The sequence below is a fragment of the Neovison vison genome, chromosome 14, assembly GCF_020171115.1.
Source record: "Neovison vison isolate M4711 chromosome 14, ASM_NN_V1, whole genome shotgun sequence".
In the NCBI taxonomy this organism is placed as follows: domain Eukaryota; kingdom Metazoa; phylum Chordata; class Mammalia; order Carnivora; family Mustelidae; genus Neogale; species Neogale vison.
The window spans coordinates 25191037-25207293 of record NC_058104.1 but is presented as its reverse complement, the minus strand read 5'-3'; the positions used below and the strand labels follow the sequence as shown (position 1 = coordinate 25207293).

The window sequence follows — 16257 nt, the reverse complement described above, 5'->3', positions numbered from 1 at the left end:
ATTCAAAGTTTATATTAGTTGGAAAATTGTGCTGTCTCAGATTTCTCTTTTAAAAAATTATGTTTGTTTTAGGAATCATGCTGTTTGCCTTTATGTGTTTCCATTAAGGACGAAGAAGAAGCTTGTCAAGCACGGCCCAAAATCAGGTTTAAAAAGACACTCATGATTGCCGGTCACCATGGACACTTAATTCCAGCTCTGAGTCAAAGAGTAAGAAAGCAACATGACGACATCCCCACAGGCACATGTGCGCCCGTCGCTAACCCCCAGGGAGGCAGGACGATCAGGCTCACGGAAGCTACAACCGCAGGCAAATCCCTCCACCAACAGCCCTAGTCAGTCGAGAAGCTCCCGTTGGAGGCAACCAGATGGGAGCAGCAGAGCTAGTGCGGGGCAGAGAGCTGCCACTGTCTTCAACGGGGAACCCAGCACAATAAAGCCCTTCACCTTCTCGCGGTCTGTAACCGTCTGTAACCGGGCTTCTTCTGAAGAAGCCAAAAGGAAGCGAAATACCATCTTGCCCTAAGTATCCCTGATTTGAGGAAACTAAGTATCTGAGAAGAAACTAAGAAGATAGGCCCTCAAATAAAAGGTTATTCCGAGGGTGCCTGGGTGGCTCAGTGGGTTAAAGCCTCTGCCTTCAGCTCAGGTCATGATCTCAGGGTCCTGGGATCGAGCCCCGCATTGGGCTGTCTGCTCAGCAGGAAGCCTGCCTCTCTGCCTACTTGTGATCCCTCTCTGTCAAATAAATAAATAAAATCTTTAAAAAAAAAAAAAATGTTACTCTGAAGACTGCTTGGGGGCCCGGGGGGTGGGCGCTGAGAGGAGCACTCAGAGGAAGCTAGCTAACAGGTATTGGGGGGGGAGGTCTTTGTGAGGTGGTGAGAACATTCTAGAAGAGGACCCTGGTGATGGCTGCATGTCTGCTGACACTGAACTGTACCCTTGAAACAGTTCAATTACATAATGTGTGAATTATATCTCAAAGACCCTTTTTAAAAAAAGATGTTGGAGAGTGCTGCTTTACCAAATTCTTATTGTGTTGTAAGGCAGAGCCACAACTGGGAGTTTTCAGTCCCTGCCAGTCCTCAAGTGGCACATCCCACACGCGCAGAGAACACTGGTCACAACCCTGTCAAAGCAAAATTTCCTGCATCCGTGAGACTGTCCCAGAGCTGGTGAGTCCAAGAGACTCCTGCTCGAGCCTGAAAAATCAGCAAGTACCTGTTCTCTTCTTCCAGCTCGTCCTTCCTATTCATCATGGCCACAATAGCTTGTCGCAGTTCACCTGAGGGAAGAAAGAAAGTCGAGATTCATCAGCAGATCCCGCCTGTTTCACTGTCCCTTCACCGAGCTCGTTTATGTGCTGTTTAGGGCAGGCTGTCTAGCCAAGTTCCCCTTCCCCTGTCAAAATTAATCCCTGTGCCGTCTCCAAGACCCAAAGGGGGCAGCGCATCCCTCCCTAGCCACACGAAGCAGGAGGGCCGGGCAGAGGGAGGACTGTGGAGGGCTCTCCTTAGGCAGCACACTCCGCGGCCGAGCCTCTGCGGGAGGGAGCACTCACCACCCACACGCATGAGCCCTGTGACACGTGTGTCATGTCCCCCTCTGGGGTCACCCGGCATTACCAGCCCCGATGCCTGACCTCAACTGCAGAGACAGCAGCTTCTGACCAGAGGCCGTCCTCAGACTCTCCAGATGGTTTTAACTGCACTGTTTTGACCCTATCTACAAATTGTTGGATTTCATGGTCAGAACTTGTCTTTTTTTTTTTTTTTTTTAAGAATTTATTTATTTATTTGACAGCGAGAGATCACAAGTAGGCAGAGAGGCAGGCAGAGAGAGAGGAGGAAGCAGGCTCCCTGCTGAGCAGAGAGCCCGATGCGGGACTCGATCCCAGGACCCTGAGATGATGACCTGAGCCGAAGGCAGCGGCTTAACCCACTGAGCCACCCAGGCGCCCCAGAACTTGTCTTTTCTTATATTCACACCCAATGTCCAGTCTGGTAAAACGCCACTCTTTCATTCAGGCCCAGCCGAAAAGGCACACTGTCCAGGGAGCCCTCTGTGACTTCCCCACCCCTCACAAACAGCAGAATGTGCAATAATGAACCACCTTTCTCTTACTATTAGCATACAGCTCCTTAAAGGTACACTACAGGTCAGGCACCTTGGGTCCCGGGAAGTCCAGCACATTGGGTGCTTGGTGCTTGGTACAGGTTCACAGACAATGAGTGACGCAAACTATTCACACCCAACTACAAAACCATGGAAACTAACAACAGGAGTAACAGCGGCCCTGTAACAAGCACTTTCGACGTGCAAACTATCAGTACCTGACGAGTCTTGTGTCAGTTTTCACGACCACAGGATGAGGACGCCCAGTACAGAGCGGAAACCCACACTGGGGTAAGGCCATAGGGTCTAAAGTCACCTCCCATGCCCTAAAGCCAAGAATGGTGGAAAAGGCCTTTGGCAGGACCAAGAGCCGGAGAGAAGTCGCTTTAGTGGGGAGCTGGGAGGGGCAGCAGCTTCCACTCCAGGGACGGAGGCAGGGATCCATAAAGAGCTGCCATCAACAGGCTCTCGGGCTGGGCAGATCCAACTTCAAGCCCCAGCACAGCCACTTCCTGCCGGGTAACCTCAAGCGGGCTTCCACCTCTGCCAAAATCCAGAGGGGTATTAATGCCACATTCCTTGCAGAGGAATTCAGCAGGCAATCTGAGTTCCCAGCCTGGCAGACACACCGCAGCAAATGCAGAGAAGTGGTTCAGCGTCCTGAATTTTAAAACCTAGGACCCGGGTTCAAATTCTGACTCTGCAGCTCGTTAACTCTGGGCAAGTTAACCAGCTGTCTGAGCATCAGCTCCCTGTCTACAAAATGGGGTCCCGATAGTCACTAGTTCATACAAGCGTCTGGAGGATTCAATCTGTAATATGGAAGCGAGGTGCTTAGAAAAGGCTCAGCACATAGTCAACACTCAACATGTTGCCTGTTACTGTAATTACGGCAGTTCCTTCAACAGCAAGGGGGGGACGAGGTAGCAGTGACGACACAAGCAGGGACTGGTTCAGTCAAGCACATTTTCAGGAGTGAGGAGATTTTACAGAGTTCCTGTGTACCTCAACCTTGGGAAATAAAAGTTTTTTTAAAGGGGTCTAAGCCCGAGAGCAGCAAACTAGGTAATAGAACTTTCTTTAAGTGTCGACCAAGAACACCATGGGCAACGTGGGAAATCAGACCCAAAGGCTGAGGTGTCACTTGGAAGAGACAGAGCAGCTGGGCTCTAGGGACACAGCACGAAGGGATCCCAGAGACTGCCCCTCATGACAGCTAGAATCTGTGTGTTCCACGGAGGAAGGACAAGTAGGAGGAGGCAGCAGTCCCCACAAAGTCCCAGAAAACATGAATGTTCTTCCAGCCAAAAGCCACAGTCGCTGGAATGAGAGATCTGGGCCACAGGCTCGCCCTGAAGGGACCCGACCACACTACCCAGGGGCCACCCATGAGAAGACAGCGCGATGACCAACGCTGAGCTCACCACCGCAACACCAGGAACCAGAAGGATAAACGAGGCTGTGAGACGATCCCTCTGGCCTTCCCCGGACCACCGCCGCCGCACAGTCACTGTCACAAGGACACAGGAAATGCCCCAAGTTGGCAGCGACCCACGAGCAAACGCTCGGGACAGACTTGATTTCCACACGCGTTCACCTGGCTGACTTTTCTCGGGCAGCACAGCCCGCGGTAACTCCAGGGTTGGTTTTCACAGATCACATAAACATGTTGTTTCTCTGAGCTCCGGTGACACGCGCCGGCGGAGGCAACTCCCTAACTTGTCATTTTCTCTCCTCTCCCCGGCACCGCCCGTCTCCTTACTGTTTCCGTCTCTGTCACCTTCTTCCTCTTTATCACTGGCCACAACACACGTTTCAAGGGACAACGGAGCGGCCTCTGTGCAGTGCGGCCTCTGCTGAGCCTGGCTGAGCCGGGGTCTCCCTCGCCCCAGGTGGAAGGCAGAGGTCCGTCCACCTCAAAACCGGTTCCCTGCTTGGCTTCAGAGACCCAACAAGCAAATCCGGCCAAGTACGCAAAAAAATATTCACCGTAGGAAATTGATCTGGGATAAAGAGCAGCATTTCCAATCACTGTGGAAAGGGTGAATTCATCCATGAAGGTCACCATTTGGGGAGCAAGAAACAAGATGTACATCCCCGCTTCTGTTATGTACCCGAATAAATATCCAATGGAATCATTTAACGGTGAAGCGCGGCCCTGAAACACTAGAAGTATGGGAACAAACATTTATGCCACCTTGCAACAGAGGCCTTAACGTGAAAGCAAGTACATGAACGAAATTGTGTTTGCTTTGGTTTTTCCAACTTCTGCCCATAGAGGGCCCATGTAACGAAAAACTAATCCAGGAAACTTGACCCTGTTCAGGGGTATCCAACAGAGCAGGAAAAAGACACAGGTTTCCCTCATCAAATCCCAGACCCCTCGAGTCCCCTTCCGGGACCTGGGTCAACCCCTCCGCGGCCACACTGCTGCTCACGCCCTCGGCGTCGCAGGGCAGGGCAGGGCAGGGACGACAGTGGTTCCTGGAATGCGGCCACACTCACCCGTTCTCCTAGGGTCAACGGCTGCTTCTGCATGACAAGAGGGTCCTATCGCATGGCCTGAAATATCTGCCGTCTGGCCCTTTACAGAAAAGGTTTGAGGGGTGCCTGGGTGGTTCAGTGGGTTAAGCCGCTGCCTTCAGCTCAGGTCATGATCCCAGGGTCCTGGGATCGAGCCCCGCATCGGGCTCTCTGCTCAGCAGGGAGCCTGCTTCCCCCCTTTCTCTCTGCCTGCCTCTCTGCCTACTTGTGATCTCTGTCTGTCAGATAAATAAATAAAATCTTTAACAAGAAAAGAAAAGGTTTGCCTGTCTTAAGAAGACATCCAGATACTATGCCCTCCGCTCCCTCACCAGCAGCCTCCTCTAGTCCAGGGCTGGAGGTAAGGGTCTGGGGTTAGGTAGGGGACCCATGGGACACTCACGCCCAGCCGTGGAGCTCACTGGCCAGACCGCAGGCAGACTGTCATCCAGGCTTCAAGAGAGGTGAGCCCGCAGGGGAGCAGCTGCTGCCTCAGACACTCCAGGGATGTCCTCGGCTTTGCCACTGGTACCCCCAGCTGTCCCTGTTCAACCACTTGCCCTGGATCTTCTTCCTCTGCCTCCAGGGGTTCCCCAGGGGCGGCTGTGTCTACACCCAGGGCTCAACCACTGCCTGCCCCCCACAGATGCCTGATGCTCCAGCACGAAATCACCGGCCCCCTCGTGTGGTTCGCATCCCGACTGGCTCCCGCGCTCCTCCCTACTTTGTCTGCCACGCGGCAGATCCACTCCACTTCTTTCATGCCTCTGGGTCTTGGCACAGGCTGTCCTGAGGGACTCAGAGCCTCCTTCGGATAGCGGCCAGGGATCACCTCTTCTGTGAGACCCTCACCCTACCAGCAGGGGCGGCCAAAGAGCCAGGAGGCCTGCCCAGTCGTACTCCTACCCCTGCTCGGGACTCTGCCCGCAGAGGCCTCCAGCTGCAGCCACGGAGACATTGGGTGGCTGCTTACCTTCAAATGAGCCCATCAGAGGGAATTCTCCAGAAGTCTGGAATAGGCCAGTTTCTGACTAAAAATAAAGGGGCGGGGGAAGTAGGTAGGAGCAATGCATCTGGCCAAGAACAAACGAATCTATGTTGCTCCACCAAGACCCATGTGCTAAAAGCTGAGCTGAGGACAGCTGGCCAGGCCTGGGACAAAGGAGCAAAAAGACACAGGAACAGAAGTCTGCCAAAGAGAAGAGCCAGTAAAACCCGTCCAGGCAAACCTAGGGCAGAGAAAATGCGGAGTTTTGCAAAGGCGCTGGTGTCTGAAGTGTCAAGCACGAGCCCTGGAACCCTGCCCCCTGACGCCGGGGCAGAGCCACAGAGAAACGCAAACTCTAAGAAGAATCCTTACGGTCTCGGTAAACTTACCATTGGCTGACTTGGTCTCTAGGTGCACAAATGTAGTAGCCAAGACCATTCAGAGAGACTTGTAGAGACCACAAAGCCACAGGAATAACACGGGCATGGAGGAAGGGCCACCCCAGCTCCCGCCTGACTCCAGGCCCTAGGGGCCCCTGCTAACCCGCCCTTGCGTCCCAAACCTCCACTGTCCCAGCTCCGCACAGCCAACCAAGCCACCAAGACTGGCCTTTCCCTAAAGCCTCATCACACCTTATCCATACCAGCCTGAAAACAGCAAAGTCCCCACACAGCCCAGAGCAGGGGAGGGGCAGCCAGAAGCAGGGGCCCCAACTGGTGCCAGCCCCTGTCCACAGTACATCCAAGACCTTAAGAACGAGTGAAAGGGGGGATGAATTCAGGAGCAGTTGGTTCCCACGGCTGCCCATCTCCAGGAACCGAGTATGGGATGGACCAGGTAGAAACATCAACTGCGTTTGGTAAGTTCAAGACCTCCCCAGAAAACACTAACCACCGCAGTCACAGCTGTAATTTTCTGCCCCAGGGATGGGGATTCAGGATCGAACCCAGTTTTTTCCACTGGGTCTTGGGAACGGAAGGGAGGGCACAGATACCTCGATCCCACCAGGACCCAATACCGGACCCTCCCCCTCCCCCTCCGGCACATGACTCCACCCTCGCAAACCCCAGATTTCAAACAGACCAACCCAGAGGCAGACACACAGTACAGAGAACACCCTTCACACAAGGATGATGGGGGTCAGAGGCCCCAATGTCAAGTACGGGGGCAGGGACCGTGGCGGGAGGGGGAGCACTTGCCCATGCTCAGCCACTGAAGGCCCTGGGCGTCGCGGGGGAATGATCTTTAGATTAATTTTGCCAAAGGAGTTAAAGATAATTTTAAGAGGGAGCCAACGCAAGCACTAGGCTAACTAAACGCTGTCTGTCGGGACGTATGGGTGCAGACGCGCACACGCTCTCGCATATACGTAGATCTGTATGATAATTATTTGCCTTTATATAGCAGCTCTTCCCAAAGACCTCAAAGAGCCTTTATAAATGCTCCCCTGGGGCCCATACTCAGTTATATTTAAAGAGAGCTCACGAGGGCACAGGCACAGAAATAAATAATGTGCTTCTACGGCTATATACTTAACCTACACCGTCATTTTTCAAACTTAACTTACTGCTTTTTATATCTTTTTCTGCCTACCCACTCCCGCTCATCTCCAGGAGAAAGGATAAACTATATCGAGCTCCCCCGTAACTTCTATAATCCATCCGGCCCTTGTCGCCTTTTGTTCTGTTTCCGGCCTCCCCCTCTCCCCTGTCAACCCAGGGTTTCTACTTTGCAATTTGTTAAGACTGGGGGCGGGGGCGGGGGGGATGCCCCCAGATGTATTGCCAGGGCTCGGAGGGCCAGCAGGGACCCTGCAGCATCTCCCGTGTGCCCAGCCAGAACAGAGCACCCTCTATCCGCAATCTCCTTGAATTCTCGCCACCTCCTGAGAACCAAGGCTTCTTACACCAATTCCCTGAATGGGGAAACAAAGGCCCAAGAAAAGGCACCTGCCACAGGCCACAGAGCCTGGACCCAATCAGACAAGGCCCAACCCTGGCCAGCCTCCCTGGGAAGCGCGTCCCCAGCCTGCACTGGCAGCACCAGGCCGAGCCGGCCGGCAGGACGGAGCACACTCAAGACCCACGCCCCCCACATAGGGCCTCCACTCCCCCAACCTCTGCCTACTAGGGGAAAAAAAATAAACAAGTCAGGAATCTGATTAAAATCTCCACCCCACCCTACCCTTAACAGGGTTTCTACATCATCCCAAGAAAAGAAAAAGGTTTGAGGAACCCATGAGAAACTCAATGAGAAATGAGAAAATACAGTCACAAGGGGAAGAAAAACACAACAATGATCAAGTTCTAGATGTTCGTCACCTTTTCCATGTGAAATGTGGGGGTTCTCTCTCATTTGTGTACGCACACACACATTCTTACGCACACACAGTGTATTTACAGTGACTTCAATACGAACTTTAAGGCAAGCGTCCCCAGAGCAAATACAGACGGGGCCCTACGTCTGTCAACACACCACAGTGTGGGGCCAGCAGAAGGAAGGGAGGCCACGGCCCAGCAAGGCAGCCGCCCCTGCCTCCAGGCCCCCATCCCAGGATACCACCATTTCTGACTTGTCAAGAGAAGCCAGCAACCACGTTTTCACGTACATCTGACTTTAAATGCAGCTGACAAGGCTCTCACCAAGCAGGCCCAACACACCATGGCTACGGGTCACCACTCTGTGACCCCCCACTGCAAAGCTAGAGCCCCTGACTGCCATTAGCGGGCAAACCGCCTAAGTAGGGCATGTCCGTAGAGTCATTAAAATAAAAAAAATAAAGTTTAAAAAAAAAAAAAAAGGTCTCCCAGAGGTGGTCAGAAGTAAGGAATTGGAAGGCGGCAGATGAGGCTGAACCCCCCCCCACCCCCGGAAACTCCCTAGGAACCTCAAAGTGATGGACTTGGGAACCAACAAGGGTCCTAGTGTCCCTGACGTTCCCCACCACCCAGCCATACCTGGACAGCACCAGAGCGCACACTGCCAGTCACGGGAGCAGTGGCTCGGCGGGTGGGGAGGGAAGGGTCTCCTAAGAAAACAGTAAGGGCAAAGGCAGGAACAAAAGAACAGTCTGTGCATTTCTTCTCCAAAGTTAAAAAGAAAAAGCCATCCGCACAGCATTTAGCTTATAGAGGTATCTGCCTTAAGAACTAAACACGGTTTTAAAGGTTGCTTCCAGGAGAAGACACGGAACAGAGGGACGTATCTGGTGAGAAGGGAGGTGGGGTGGGTCCAGTCATGGCTGGTCTTTATCAAGTACAGAGGTGAAACTCCCAGAATGTGAAACCAGTGTGAAAGTGACCTCTTCGGCTGTGCCCAGCACACACCTGGTAGCACAGCCAGGACCTCGCTCTAGCTGTGAGACCCTTCCCCGTGGGGAGTAAAACCGGCACAGCAGCAGTTTCCCCACCCCCGCCCCCTGCTGGGCCCTAGACTGCTCTCTGGCTCCAGGCCATTTTCTCTCCGGGCCAGGCCGCCAAGGCCTATCCTCCAACAGGTGACCTTCTGGTCCTCCTCAGTTCCGCTTGGGAGGTTTTCAAGGTCTGCCCACACCGGAGCATGTATCGGCCCTCATACCTCCGCACGGCCGCACGGCCTTCACCCGTCATCCTCTGATGGGACGCGTGGGCCACTGCTACCCAGGCGCCCGGCCAGCAACACTGCACGAGCGGTCACACACACGTACTTGTTAGGGTCTTGACTGCCAGATCTTTGGGGCAGACACCTGGGGGGTGGAACTGTGGGGTCACAGGGTGATTCTACTGTACTTTTTGGAGTACTGCCAAACCACTTTCCCGCGGGAAGGCCGCAGAGCAGTTCACACTCACCGCATCTCACAGAGGAGGGGTTCAGATGTGTGTGACTGATAGCCAGGCCCTCACCTCCCAGCGCGGTCAATTCCTACCTTTCCTACTTCCATCCCAATTCAGGGCAAGTAGATTTTAAAAACAAGAAATCACTACAGATCCAGTTCAAAAACAGACTCCAGAGGAGACAATGGAGATAGAAGGGGCAGAAGACGGCCACCCCTGAAGCTGGGAGGACCGTGGGGTGCAGCAGGCAGTAGAGATGGACGGGACAGAACACGGCCACTGCCCCCGAAGTAGGGAGGACCAGTGGGTGGAGACAGATGGGGCAGAAGACGGTTGCTCCAGAAGCAGGGAGGACCGCGGGGTGCGGCAGGCAGTGGAGACGGACGGGGCAGAACACGGCCACCACCCCCGAAGCAGGGAGGACTGCAGGGTGCTCCAGGCAGTGGAGACGGATGGGGCAGAAGACAACTGCTCCCAAAGTGGGGAGGGCCGCGGGGTGCAGCAGGTCCACAGTCATACACGGACCTTGTGCTCCTCTCCACTGGGCAGGCAGCCCTGCTTACGGGCTGGAGTGTTTCTACAGAGAAAGGCCCAGTGAGAAACAGCGGAAACCAGTCCAGGGCCTGGTGTTAAGGTGAAGAGTGAAATGCAGGTGTTAATTAGACGGTGCCCAATAAATGCAAAGCTTAGGAAGCAGGGCCTACCTGCTCTTCCCGGTCCCACAGCGCCATCAGTAGGTGCCCAGGTGCCCATGAGGAGACCATACCTTCTACCAAAGCACTCACAGGGGCATGAGAACATGGGCCACCCTGCCACGACGCCGAAGGAGCCACTTACCCCGCGCCCTGTGCTGTGCAGGAGGCCCAGCTAGAACCCCTCTGAAGCTCTCTGGACAGAGCATGTCCTCTCCCGCTGGACCCCACCCTGCCTGAGCTTTTACTGGCCTGACTCCTGAAGCCACAGCGGCCTACAAGGCCCAGATAAACGGGGACACCACGCTCTCCCTCTGATGTGGGGAACACAGTCCCTACCATAGAAGTTTCTGACCCTGAGGAACACGATGCTGGTAGCACACACAGCAGCCTCCCTGCTACTCCCGAGACAGGGCTGCCAGAGTTCTCTGCTCCCACAAGGTCACACACATGTAGAAAACAGTAGGTTTTCTGGAAAACGGTGGCCGGGGAGTGACCCAGATCCAGTCAGTCTCCATGACGTTCACGCACCGCCTTCAATGAAGAGACAAGAGGACACCCCTGACTCTGTTCTGTCCTGCGCAGCTTTTTTATGGGTCCAAGAGCTTTGCCCTGGTGCTAAGTCATGTGCGTGGATGGAGAATAAAGTCTCTGCTGACAGCAGCAGCTTTCCTGGCTTCAGCCCCTGGGGAAAGCAAAGCCTCCGTCCCCAGATGTCACTCTCCAGGGCCTGGTCCTGGCAGAGCCTAGACAGGGTAAGGCGGCACCCACACCGTGAGGGCAGATGGCCTCGGCCACCCCAGGACAGAGCAGATGATGGCAGATACTGGGGGAGTAATAGTGTGCCAGCCTGGTTGGGCTACAGACACCATAGCACCCAGGAAGCTATGAGAAACAAAAACCAAACCAAAACAAAACAAAACAAAATGCACATACATACACACACACCCCAACCAAGCTGTGACTACACCACGGGACCAGCAGGCCCAGCATCTCCAGGGGTGGCACCCAGTCATCAGTATCCACGCGACGCTCCTCGGCTCACCCCGCGGCCAACCCTGGGCAGCAGCAGGCCGCCAGCTGGACACGCCCCGGCATGCGGCAGTGGCACAGGCCAACGTTCAAACACTCCCACTGGGGGCCAACCACTGTCCAGAGAACTTTGCAGATGCCCCCCAACAACCACCTAGGTCTAACAGGTCACCACTCCTATTTTTCAGATGAGCCAACAAAGGCTCAGAGGTTAAATAACCTGCTGGGGGTCCCACAACCAGGCGACTGGGAGCCTGCTGTGCTGGGAGCCTGGGCTCCCAATCACGAGGCCGCCGGGCCAGATGGGGAGGGCTCAGTCCTTTGTCCCGAAAGATCATGAGGGTTCCTCTGGGGAAGCTTGTGGGAGCTTTGCCACTTTGGAGAAAGGTGACCACGATGTGCCCCAACACTCACAGTGACCGGGACGTGCCCCGGCACTCACGCGGACCGGGACGTGCCCCGGCACTCACACAACTCCTATCAGCCAGTCCAGCCTGCTCTCGGGTCTTCACGTGGGCGCTGGGACACTGAAGGAGACACAGCGCCCCCAGAGGCATCCTGGGGTTTCAGGGCGACAGGGAGCAAGCCAAAAGGGAACAGCAGACACCCAGGAGACAGGGCCCCAGGTTCTAGCCTTCTCCTGCACGCGGCAATTTTGTATCTACTGCTAACCATGGAACGAAGGTCAAGGTTGGGCTATATTAAAGCCATCAATGAACCCCTTAGTTCACGGGGCTCATGGGGTCCTCCCCCATCTTACAGGTGGGAAAACCAAGCAGGGCTCTACCAGTAACAGCAGCCAGCAGAACGCATGCCTCCTACCAGACGTTGGGTGAACACTGTAAAGAATGTTCTCATTAAGCCCCCCAAACAGTCTCATGAAGCAAGGTCTAGAATCAAACCCATTTTTTATCAATAAGCAAAAAGACACAGACCAGAACCCAGGTCACGTGACCAGGAGACCCACAACCAGAACTGCCCCGTGATACCTATGGGTCCCCAAGACCAGGGCGCACCTCCGAAAGAGGCCAGGGCTCCAAACCAGCTCTGGTATACATCCCCACGCACACACCCCCAAAAAAGGCCACCATCGCTGATTTTCAGAAGCAAAGCCCCAGCAGGTTCTAGCCGGAGTCGGCTGGGCCAGAGGTTGTGGACATGCTTTGCGCCCCCCTTCCTCAGCTCTCTTCTCCCGGCAGAGGAGGAGGGAGGCCGGATCAACAGATCCTGGGCTTCCAGTGCTCTCCACATGCCACGGTGCTGCGGGGGGCCAGAGGCAGGAGAGAAGGAATGAATACTCCCTTACTGGACCGAAGCTGGTTCCTGGCACCTGCGACCAATGGATCCGACCCCACAAGCCGCCATCTGGGACCTACAGCAAGCTGGCACTGGAGACAAAGTGGCCAGCCAGCCAGGAAACACATGGGGTGGGAAAAGGATGCCAGCAAAAATGGGAGACAGGACAAGGAACGAGTAAGGATTCCAGGTCCTCGGCTGGTTCAGCTTAAGAGCAAGGTGCTTGAGGCATCTCACGGCAGAGTCGGCGCCTATAAAACGAGCTGGCTCAACAGGCTGGTCCTCTAGAATCTGCCAAGCTCTGAGAGGCTGGGATTCTTCGGGAACAGCAGAGGGGCCTCCTGCTGACAAATACAGAGCATCGGGCATCCCCGTCCTCTGCTCCTCTCGGCCGGCTAGCTGTGTTTGGCCGGACCACCCCTTGCGGACAGCATCAACGGGTCCCGGGCCTGTCTGCAGCGCCCGGCCTGCCGTGGCCTTGAGGGCGGCCGCACCAACATGTGCTGCAACTGGCCTCACGCAGGGCGGAGTGGTGGGGTTAACTGACGGCAAGGAAGATTAATTGCATGTGAAACACCCATAAATAATTAAGACATCAGCTGCACAGCTTCCTTCCGCCCTCAGGCCGTGATATCCTGCGTTCGGCCAATTCTCAGTCCGCACAGTCCACACACATCATCTGCAATGAATCAGAAGCCCGCAGCTACAGAGGACATGGGCCAATCTCACACCAGATGGTCCAGCGGCTCTCTGCTGTCCAGCCCCGCACTTTGACACTTTGAGGTCTGCTCTACAGGACACGAGCTCCCTGTCGCCAGGTCCCAGCAGCACCATTTACTTCCCACATAGCCGCGGGGTTTCCATTGGCCTGGACTCAGTTTCTCCACCTTTGAAGTGAGGTGACTTGATGAGAGAGCAGACAGGACGCCCTCCGTGAACGCAGGGTGGGAGACTGCGGTCTGGCTAAGCAGACGCCTACCCGCGGCCTCCGCACGGACAGCAGGGAGGGGAAGCATGAGGATGTTTGCAAATCTTATAGTCAAGGCACGGGAGGCCCAAACAGGCAGAGGGACAAGAGACACTCGGAACACAAGACTCCAATGAGCAACGGCCATCGATGGGCTCCCCTGACAACCGCGAACACCTTGTCCCTAGTACAGGTTCTTCCACGGCTGCTGCCGCCGGGAAGCAGGCCTCGCCGAGCCCCGAGAGGGCTCCCGACAAGGGGTCATCCCTAACTGCAGGCAGAATACAGGGAGGTTGTCCCCGGGGCAGGTAACGGAGACTCCAATGAGCTACAAGCAGGAGGATTTCCAGAACCAGCCAGACTGGAAGAGCACAACTAGACACTGAACCATCAGAGGCCTCGGACGTTCCTGGACGGAGGGCGCCTTCACTCCTGGTTCAGCTTTACACCCTGTCCTGCAGGAAGCCTTGTGGATTCTACAAGATGAAGGCGATTCTTCAGAGCAGCAGCAACCAGCCTGCAAGCCCAAGGCGGCAAACGCGGGACGAAAACCAACAACTGAAGAAGTCTGGGGCAGCTGCCGTCTCTCGGCTGTTACAGATAATGCTGCAATCAACACAAGGGGGTGTGTATTTTCCTCCCCAATTAAGGTCTGTATTTTCTCTGCATAAATACCCAATCGTGGAATTAGTAGATCTCATGGTATTTCTTTTAATTTTTCGACAAACCTCCACACTCTTTTCCCCAGTGCCGCACCAATTTGCATGTGGAATTTAAGAAACGAAAGGGAAAGTCAGACTCTTGGGAACGGAGAGCTGGTGGTAGCCACAGGGAAGGTGAGGCAGGGGGTCAGCAGATCAAGGGGGCTAGGAGTACAATTATCTCAAGGAGCACTAAGAAAGGGTTGACTGTTATACACCTGAAATGAATATGACACTATTAGTCTTAACGATAAGAAGTTGGGGCAGAAAGAACCGGAATCCATGGTGGCAATGAGCCCCTGAACCATGCCAGCGACCACCGACCTCCTCCTGTTCTAGGAAGGAAGGAAGCTTGCTTACACCGGTGACAGGGGTGCTCAAAACACTGAAAACACGCCTGAAAACACACCTCCCTGCACTCTACCTGCCAGCCCACCTCGAGCGCCGTAAGGACACACGCCCTCGTGGCCTCTGCCACCCTCTCTGGGATCTGCCCCACCTGGACGCTGAGAATGGAGTTAGTGATGCTCTCAGAACCTTCCAGTCGCCATCTGGGACAATGGGGATCACACTACCTAGGCTGTAGGCTGGCCTTGGGAGATGAAGTACTTGGTAGGATGGGACCATCACCCACACATAGTGGGTTCTCAGTAAGGACTAGTGTCCCTGGGAGACAGCGCAACATAGCCAAAAATACAAAAACAAAACAAAGAAAAAAAAAATCCTCCAGGTAGAGGGTCAGAAGAGCTTAGATCAGTTACCGACTGTCACCTCAGGTGAGGAATTTAACCTCTCAAGCCATTTCCTCGCCTGTAAAATGGCCAGTAGGCACCTCCCGCAGCCATTATGGGGATTAAAGGAGATCCTGGGAAAACACCAGGGGGCGGGAGGAGCTGGAAAGCCAACCACCTCCCCACCTATTCATTTCCCCCCTCCCCTCCCACTCTGCCCTGGGGCAGAATCCCCCCACATCAAATCCTCTACAGGATGTGAGGAGAGACCACCACCTTCCCTTGGGGTAGCCAAATACGGACAGCCAAATTTCTTTTGGCTGCCTTCCCCACAGGAGCAGGGAAGAGGAAGGAAGAAAAGACTCACAGAGCAAACAGGGGAGAACCTCCTCCAGGCAGGTTCTGCCTTCTCCTCCCCCTGTGGAGCCTGGGGCTTTTGCACCGGAGATAAGCAGCCCCAGAACGCTCTGCCTTCTCTCCTGCTGAATCCCTGTCCCCCAGTGATGAGGGAGCAGAAGGCAAGCTGGGGACAAAGCAGAGGCTGACCCCCTGCATCCTCCCCCCACCGCCCACTCCTGGGCAACACATGTGCGACAGTCTTCCAAGGGTCTCCCAACCATTTTCATGTTCACAGCTTTCTAGGGGAAACACAACCTTAACTTGACAATGGCAAGGCCTCTGGTACCTTGTGGGCTGGTCCTCCTTTAGCCCATGAAACCTCTTCTGCAACTTCCCTTTTCCCTGGCACCTGGGTGGCTCAGTCGGTAAGTGTCTGCCTTCGGCTCAGGTAGGGTCCTGGGGTCGAGCCCCCCCAACATCAGGCTCCCTGCTCAGAGAGAAACCCACTTCCCCCTCTCCCACCCCCCTGCTTGGGTTCCCTGTCTCGCTCTATCAAATAAATAAAATCTTAAAAAACAAAAACAAGGGACGCCTGGGTGGCGCAGTTGGTTGAACGACTGCCTCCGGCTCAGGGTGTGATCCTGGAGTCCCGGGATCGAGTCCCACATCAGGCTCCCAGCTCCATGGGGAGTCTGCTTCACTCTCTGACCTTCTCCTCGCTCATTCTCTCTCTCACTGTCTCTCTCTCTCAAATAAATAAAATAAAATAAAATAAAAAAAACAAAAACCTCCCTTCTCCTAACTTCCCCCAGCTCCTGAGTATATAATCGGCCACTCCTCAAGACCCCGGTGCAGTAGCTTTTTCCGCCCACAGATCCTGTACCCATGCTTTAATAAACTATACTTTTGCTCCAAAGACATCTCAAGAATTCTTTCTTGGTTGTTGGCTCCAGACCTCAGGCACTGAACCTCACCTATATTCCAAAATCCCACCACCCAAGACCTAAGAAGCCGAAGAAGGAAGGCCCACCTACTCTCAAAAGTGCAGCTGGGTCTGG

General features: G+C 54.6%; 1 protein-coding gene across 3 annotated transcripts in view; it reads right to left on the bottom strand.

Annotated features, from left to right (window-relative positions):
- Positions 1–16257, bottom strand: part of SNX29 (sorting nexin 29) — a 480282-nt gene that overhangs the window by 358411 nt on the left and 105614 nt on the right. For all 3 annotated transcript variants that reach the window (XM_044233549.1, XM_044233551.1, XM_044233552.1), the window contains one exon: positions 1225–1288. In XM_044233549.1, coding sequence (XP_044089484.1) covers positions 1225–1288 — 64 coding nt within the window. The remainder of the gene's footprint in view (positions 1–1224; positions 1289–16257) is intronic.